Source organism: Schistocerca nitens, chromosome 6 (genome assembly GCF_023898315.1).
Source record: "Schistocerca nitens isolate TAMUIC-IGC-003100 chromosome 6, iqSchNite1.1, whole genome shotgun sequence".
Taxonomy (NCBI): domain Eukaryota; kingdom Metazoa; phylum Arthropoda; class Insecta; order Orthoptera; family Acrididae; genus Schistocerca; species Schistocerca nitens.
Window position 1 is genome coordinate 148,844,369 of NC_064619.1, and position 8,210 is coordinate 148,852,578.

The 8,210-nt window shown below is 38.6% G+C and overlaps 1 protein-coding gene across 2 annotated transcripts in view; it reads left to right on the forward strand.

The window, feature by feature from the left end:
* LOC126263039 (uncharacterized) overlaps window positions 1-3,350 on the forward strand; it is a 47,759-nt gene extending 44,409 nt beyond the window's left edge. For both annotated transcript variants that reach the window (XM_049960011.1, XM_049960012.1), the window contains exons 2-3: window positions 2,548-2,653; window positions 2,764-3,350. In XM_049960011.1, coding sequence (XP_049815968.1) covers window positions 2,548-2,653; window positions 2,764-2,976 — 319 coding nt within the window. In that variant the 3' untranslated portion in view covers window positions 2,977-3,350. The remainder of the gene's footprint in view (window positions 1-2,547; window positions 2,654-2,763) is intronic.
* The last annotated feature ends 4,860 nt before the right edge of the window (window positions 3,351-8,210 follow it).

Below are 8,210 nucleotides of genomic sequence, written 5' to 3' on the forward strand. Positions count from 1 at the left end.
CCAACAATACTGTCGATAATTGCTGTCCATTTGGAAGACTGGTGGAAGGAAGTAGGAATATCCTGAAAAGTGGGGGAAAAATTCTTAATGGTTCTGTATAAGAACACCTCTGCTGCAATATTAATTTTAGGTGATGTGCAAAACAGTGAGTAAAATTAGCTTGGAGAGTAATTTCATGGACCTTAGCTTGCAGCCCATTTCATTCGCCTGCCAGAATGGATGCACTGTCATAACCATAAGTTTCAGGGTTCAGGGAATCTTCTGTCTCACTGTTACCTCTGAAAGCTAGCTCCTGCTGATACAAAAGACTTGTGACATCAGTTAGAATTTTCATGATGTGTCTGTTAGGTTTTACTTCATTGTTATGTCTGATTTTCATCAGTTTGTGACCCATAAGTTTGTTGCTCGTGTCATAATTCAAAACATGCCACTTAGCACAGTGAATAAAACATTAGAAGTTCTAGCTTGGCTAACATAATGAAAATCAAGAAGTGTTCTTCAATGCTACCATTGACATCCACTAATCTCACAACACTATAGCATTGTGGTTTGTCTGATATGTCTGTTATTTCATTCAAAATGCAGGCATAAAATGAGATTCTATTCAAATTGAAATATTTATATTCACAAATCTCAACAATGGAAAACCCAGGATAGAATGTAACAATATTATGATAAGGGTAATTGCTACTCGCCGTATAGTGGGCATGCTGAGTTGCAGGTAGGCACAAGAAGAAAATGAGCTTTTGGCCAACAAGACCTTTGTCAGAGATATAACATACACATGCGCCTGCAAACACAACTCACATACACATATGATCGAGTCTCTGGTTGTTATGATCACACCTCAGCAGCTAGAAAGTGTGCTTTTGCGTGGGCACACCCATGGATTTTCTGACAGTCTTCTTGTTGTGCCTGCCTTTGACTCAGCATCTCTGCTATATGGTGAGTAGCAATTATTCACAAATCTTCTAATTTCTACATTCAACTAATTCATTCTGTATAGTTTTTGAAAATCCCTGAAATGCCTCTGAAAGTTTCGGGGTTCAGGGAATCTTCTGTCTCACTGTTACCTCTGAAAGCTAGCTCCTGCTGATACAAAAGACTTGTGACATCAGTTAGAATTTTCATGATGTGTCTGTTAGGTTTTACTTCATTGTTATGTCTGATTTTCATCAGTTTGTGATGCTCATTAAGTAGCTCTGAAATACTAAACACTTGTTTTCATAATTATTTATATGAAATAAAATTACTTAGATGATCTTTAGAAGAAGTGTGCTGTGATAAACCTCTAGACACATTCTTCAGATCATCAAAACCCTCAGCAGACCACACAGGTTTTATTGTGCTTAAGAGCAAACATGGCCAGCTGAATAATTTTCCTTTTGTAGGGTTAGCACATAACTACTTGTGCTGCTCATACGATGAACTTTGGAATGCATGTGATTTGAACTTATCATTCTGAAGAAGGCATAGTGCCAGTGTTAGATGTCCTTTCTTCAAAATTTCATGTCATTCAGTTTCACCGAGCAAGATGGGGCAATCGTTAGCACACTGGACTCGCATTTGGGAGGATGACAGGTCAATCCCCCGTCCGGCCATGCTGATTTAGGTTTTCCACGATTTCCCTAAATCGCTTCAGGAAAATGCTGGGATGGTTCCTTTGAAAGGGCATTGCCAACTTCCTTCCCCATCCTTCCGTAATCAGATGAGACTGATGACCACGCAATTTGGTCTTCTCCCCCAAATCAACCCAACCCATTCAGTTTTGCATCTCCTTGAAAAAGAAAGTTCCTGCAAGGAAGTATTGATGTCCTTGCTTGAAAACATTACATCAGTCCTTGTACAAGGTTGGTCTTCATCCATATTCACTATACACAGGACAACTAATATAAAAGAAACATAGAGGGCAATACCACAGCTGCTGGCCTCCTGTGACAGTGAAGCACACCGCATCATGGCTATGGAAGCCTGTACCACCTCTTCTGTCCCTATTAGTGATGTCAGGTTACCACAGCAACTGAGAATTTGCAGGCAGGCATGCACGCATCTGGTCACCTCGCCACATGCTTCACGCCTCTGGCTGCATTAGGTTAGGGTTCAGCTTTCGCCCTTTGACTTGCTCTCTGGTGCTGGTGATTTACAAGAAATAACAGAAGCTAATGTCTTTCACTCTCACTGACAAATATGCGTATAAGTTTATTGTAAAAACAATTACTGCTGCTACTTTTACCACAGAAATGTGTGGAAGCTTACCCTCCCATGCCTCCTCTGATCAGCTGCCATTGCAAAAGGGACATGCAAATATCGTGTCTCTTTTCTCTCAATGATCTAGAAGAAAGCCTTCTTTCAGTAACAAAATGAAAGATTTTCTATCATCTTTACAGATTCCTATTTTTAATCCTAGTTTTTTTTAAAAGTGAATAACAACATAAACTGACTAGTTTCATCTTGTACTAAGTATAGCGTGTGATTACTTATTTTATGATGTTTTAGGTTACATATCTTATTTATTATTTTGTCCCTAGTTCCTTGTGTGTGTTGTAGGAAGAAGTTGTCTGAACATGTTGATAAGGAAAGTTATGGTTTAACTGATTATCGTACTACAACAATGTATGACTATCGACCTCACCAACAGACATGGACAAAGCCTGTGAGTATAAATGTTTTAGATGATAATTGTTAAAGACATGCAACAAAAATATTTACATAATGAAATATATAACAAAATTATAATATTTTTGTTTTTTCTTTTGTACATAGGTCACTCCCATTCCAGAACAACCTCATAAGAATCGCATTTACTTGTCAGAGCTGACAGATGGAAATTCACCTAAACGGAGGGGTATCAACAAGTTTTTTGATGATAATCTGGGAGATTTTTATAGGAATCGCACAGAAAAATATGATCTGTATGCTTCCTACAATCCAGGGACTGGAGAGTACAGCAATATTAAAGAGACAATAAACAAATAATATCTTGAGGATATATTTATTTGACAGCATTTACATGTGTTGTTTCACCATAATTTATCTGACATGGAAAAGTAAACTTAGTTTTTCAACTAACAGTTTATTGTTTTTCTTACAACACTGTATATTGCATGTAGATGTATTGTCATTAAGGGTTTCTTTTGAGTTACACTGAATGCAAGTCAGAGAGTTCATTACTGCTTATAAGGTTGACCAATTATGCAAAGCGCAGCCAATGCAAGAGTGGCAAAACTAAATGATGAGAGAATTTGTTTTCGTTTCTATTCCGTACTGTTTATCTTCATTGTTTCTATAAAAATGTTATCAGCCTATCATTTTTGTGTTCAAGTGACCAAGAGTACTTATGGTGGTTAATATCCAGCGAATAAAGTTTCTTCATTTGAAAGTTTGATTAGACAGCACAGTCTTACATCCACTACAGTTTTCATTTTACATTTAAACTTTAAAGAATAAGGTTAAAGGTCTTTTTTTGTAAATTTTAATGTTCTGAAAACTTCAAATTTTGCCTTTGAAAATGCTTTTTTATATTTATTTACTACACATTTTTTTCAGAAATCTTATTACATATCAACTGTTATTCTGTTATCTTTAAAGCTACTGTATACTCTCCATTTAATTTACCTGCATTGATATATAATATAGCCATGTAAGAACACTAATAGCTGCACTGTCATTCACATCAACAACAAAAAATTTATGCTCAGAAATTACAGTGCCTGTAAAGTAGATGTAGCAAAGACTTGAAGTAAAAGTTAGTTAATTGTTAATCTGTTGTATGAAAATTTTATTCAAACTATACCCTACTGATAGTAATCAAAATGTTAAGCTGGATAATTATTTAGTAAATAATTTTAATTGGCCTGACTTTGAGTTTATTGCAAATGTTAAATAGGATGATACACTTTTTTGTCTATATTTCACAACTTGTTATTTCCCAATTTCTTTTTTCTAATGTTATTATTTCAAAGATACTATTTCTGCATTTGGTTCACTATTAAGCTACAGATACTAGTAACATTAACTGTTAATTCATAATTGATTGATACCTTACAGAAAATAATATTCGTTAAATTTAAGTTATTTCTTTAATGATGGATGAATGGCGTCATCATTGTAAGTAATACAGAGCAAACTTTCTTGCTTGGCTTATGACATGCAATTTTCAAAGCTTTCTGAGTTAAAATACACAGTGGACTGTATTTATCACATAAGACATGAAAACTATACAAAGCCTGACAAATCTCTTACATAGAGATTTTAAAATATTTAAAATAGATGTAGCAAATACTCTGTTGGAATGCTCTTACTGAAAGTCAGAGAACAGATAAATGGAATTCACTCACTCTTTATTGCTTAATATGGAGAGAGAGCAAGATGTATGGACATGATACAATAGCATGCAGCAGACTGGTAACATTAAAGATATGCACCTTGCAGGAGCTGAACCACTGATCAAAAAATCTTATCATCTTATATTTGCTTTATTGATGGTGAGATTCCACAGACACACCCCCTCTCTCCTTCCCCCATTCCCTGGGAGTGTGGAGCACTGGGGGTGGAGGTTACTGGAGGTTGCAACTGCTGAAGTCATTTTCAAGCAGCTGTGTGTGACCAATCGTGCTTTAGCTGGCTGCTATGTATGGCACAGTTGGACCATTTCTCAGTGAGAGGGAAAGAAAAAAATGTGATGTTATGATCCTCGGAGATTGGTGGGGTTGGTCATAGTGGGATTGTAGGTATGTGCTCAGGCCATCAAGTTGCAGTTGGGGAATTCTTACCTTGGAGGTGAGAGGATAGTGTATGTGGTGATTTCAGGCTCTGTATTGTGCTTAGAGGTGACTGTTGTATCCTAGGACCCATGATGGTTAGGAAGCCATTGGTCACAGGTTGTGATGTAATTGTAGATGGTTCAACATAATTGTAATAGCTTTTATACATAGTTTTGCACTGAATACCTGTCTGTTCAATTGTCACATGCAAACCTAGAGGCACGGAGGATGCATGCAAATTGTGAGAAAAATTCATTGTACTGACTTATGTCTTTGGTGGAACAAGTACTGCATTCTGTCTCGACTGTACATATGTATTCACTGTTGACATCATGATGGTTCCTGTCCCATTCATGTGGATCATACCTGAAGATGCACATAGAGTTGTGTCCTCTGAAGGCAGATGTGTATAAAGTGGCAAGCTACTGGTGACCTGAAGTACTGATTCTCCACTATAGGTCTGTATAAGTATTCCTCGGTCAAATCTGGGAAGATATGAGAGCAGTGGAGAAAATCCACACTCAGGATTGGCTCATGAAAATCCATACTGAAGAGCTACCACAAAAGTTTATGGAGGCCAGGGTCTATGGTTCATGTGATGGTGCTGTGAAGTTTGATAAGGGTATTGTTTGTGGCTCACAGTTGGATGGATGGTTTTGTAAAATCCATTGAAGAATTCTCCCTGGGGATGCAGCTCACATACAAGCCAATTTAAATCAGAAAGTACTGATTTGTTGAGTGATCTAACAAATAGAGCTTACCACTGTCTCTGAGATAATGGGGAAAAACTAGTTTGCCCCATGTGTCTAAGCAGTGGGTACCATCAGTGTTTGCTGCAATCTGTATTTTTTATTGTATTTGGGTGGTTGCATGGCTTGAAGTAATTGTGTGCCTGGTCGCCAAAGTGATCATGGAACCAACACAATCACAGTCACAACAGCCTGCCTGTATCATTCTTTTGTCGTCCAGAAGTCTATATTCTAATTTTACTGTGATTCAGTATTATTTCACGCACTGTACACCAAGAAAGTGGAAAAATATATCATTTGGAATGTTAGGTAAAAATTATGATACATTAGCACTGTTATTGTCTGCCATGGGCTCAGTTGGTACAGCTGGCCAAAGATCAGTGGTCTCAAGGTGGGAGCTAGTGACATCAGTCTTGTGAGTGTACAGAACTACTCAGATCACATTGGCTAGTAGTGGCTGCAGGCAGTGTATTGTACCAGGAAGGCACTGGCAGTGGTCACTGTTGCCTAGTACATGTGTGAATTGTAGTTGCTGCAGGTTTCCAAATATCTGTCATTTTGTTTTCATGCAAGGTCATTCCCACCTGTATTTGTGGTGGTAGTTTCATAAGCAATAGCATCCAAAGCATAATGTCTGGCATGAGCAATGAATTGATTGAAATACAGAGATGTCTCTAAAGCTGAGATGGTGTTCTGTTGCCCTTTACGTCGTCATAGATCAGATGTCACAACTGTTTCTCTGGTGTCTTCATGAGTTGGTGGTGTAATGCCTCTTTGTCATTGTTGAATTTGCCATCATTGGGTGTGCTCTTATTTGTTGCTCTATAAAGTGACAAAGTTGGAAATATCACCAAAGATGCTGTGGCTCTGCATTTTGGGATGAAAGGTTCATTATATACAGGGTGGGGCAAATAAAAGTGGCCCAGATTAGTGGATACAGTTGGAAATGTTGGAAATGAATGTACAAATATAACCACACTCTGTGATGTGCACACATGTATGCACCCACCATGTGATCCACACTTGTACGGTGATCCACACTTGTTCAGAGCATAGTGCAGCCTGTGTCAGTCCAAGTGGAGAAAGGCAGAGGGGATGATGGTGCTCACAGTGGAGCAGCAGGTGTTTGTTGTGGAAAGTTGGGAGACAACAGAGTAGTGCAAACAGTATGGTCAGTTGTTTGCTGAGAAATTGAAAGATATCAAACTGCCACCAAAGAGTGCCATTCAGCACTTAGTCCAAAAATGGCATTTGACAGGATCCATTTCGAACAAGTCAAAAAACATTCCAAAATGCACCTGAACATCACAGAATGTATCTGCAGTTCACCAGAAAATGCTTCAGAGCCCTATCAAATCAACCTGACACTTTGCAAGAGATCAGCATATCATGTCGATCATGCAGATGAATACTCCACCAGGACCTGCAGGTGCATCCCTACTGAGTGTCCTTTGTTTGTACAGTAAGACCAGCAGATGCTCCTCAGCCCCTCCAGTTTTATGAGTGGCTGTTCACTGAGATAGTTTGGACATGGATTTGTTCTTTATGTCTTAAGAAGCCTGGTTTCACATGAGTGGTTGTGTTAACTCACAGAATCACAGGTTCTGGTTAGCAATGAATCTGTACAACTTCCACAAACACCATTGCATGATCAGAAGATTGGGGTTTGATGTGCAGTGTCCACATGCTGCATTATTAATCCCATCATCTTTCATTAGACGCTGACTTTGATGTGCTACATTGCCAACGTTTTGAAACCATTTGTGGCAGCATTAATGGAGGAGGAATAGACCTACAGTTACTTCCAACAGGATGTAGCAACTACCCATACAGCCACCCAAACCTTGGACCACATTTACAGAATCTTCACACCTGACTGAGTTGTTAGGAGAAGTTAGTCTGGTTGTGGCCCTAGCTGGCCACATAGGTCACCTGATCTGTAAGTGTGCAATTACTTTATGTGGGGAGCCCTCAGCTGTAAGATATATAACAGAAACCCTCATAGTATTTAAGAATTGCAGCAGAACATTTCAGATGAGATTTCAGATCTTCAATCTACTTTCAGCAACTTGCTGACCAGGACCCAAAGGTGCCAAGAGATGAATGGTGGTCACTTTCAACATCCACTGTAGTCAGGTCAGTACTGTATTTCCTTTCTTCTGTTGTGTTTCTTTGTACCCTGGATCTATGTTCTACAGACCACTTTTATTTGCACCACCTTGTATATTCTCTACAAAATTTTTGTTGTTGATGTTTTAGTTTAAGTAATATGGGGGGAGGCAGCTGAAATCCCAGGGACCACACACACAGCATGGATGAGAACCCAAGAACCTCCTTATACGGCTCAGCTGGCTGGATCTAGCACCTGATATGGGTGGACCTGTAAATTCACATTAGTTGCCACTGTGTAAACCTGGAGTAGTTTGCAGAATATTGTCTTGTCAGTGTGAGAAAGCATTGGACTCATCACTGAAATCAGTAAGGAGGTTGGAAGTTGTTCCAGACTGTTTGTGCATACATGCATCACTGTTGTAATCCACGGTATGACAAAATATAACTTTCACATTTCACACTTAATGCAGGCTGATATGGGTAATGGGAAACATTATACAAAGCACTATGATAGTCAATTTCTTGTTCCTGTTTGAAGCAGTTCCACCTGCTTTTATTTCTTCATCTGTTTGTCCTTGGTGTTGAT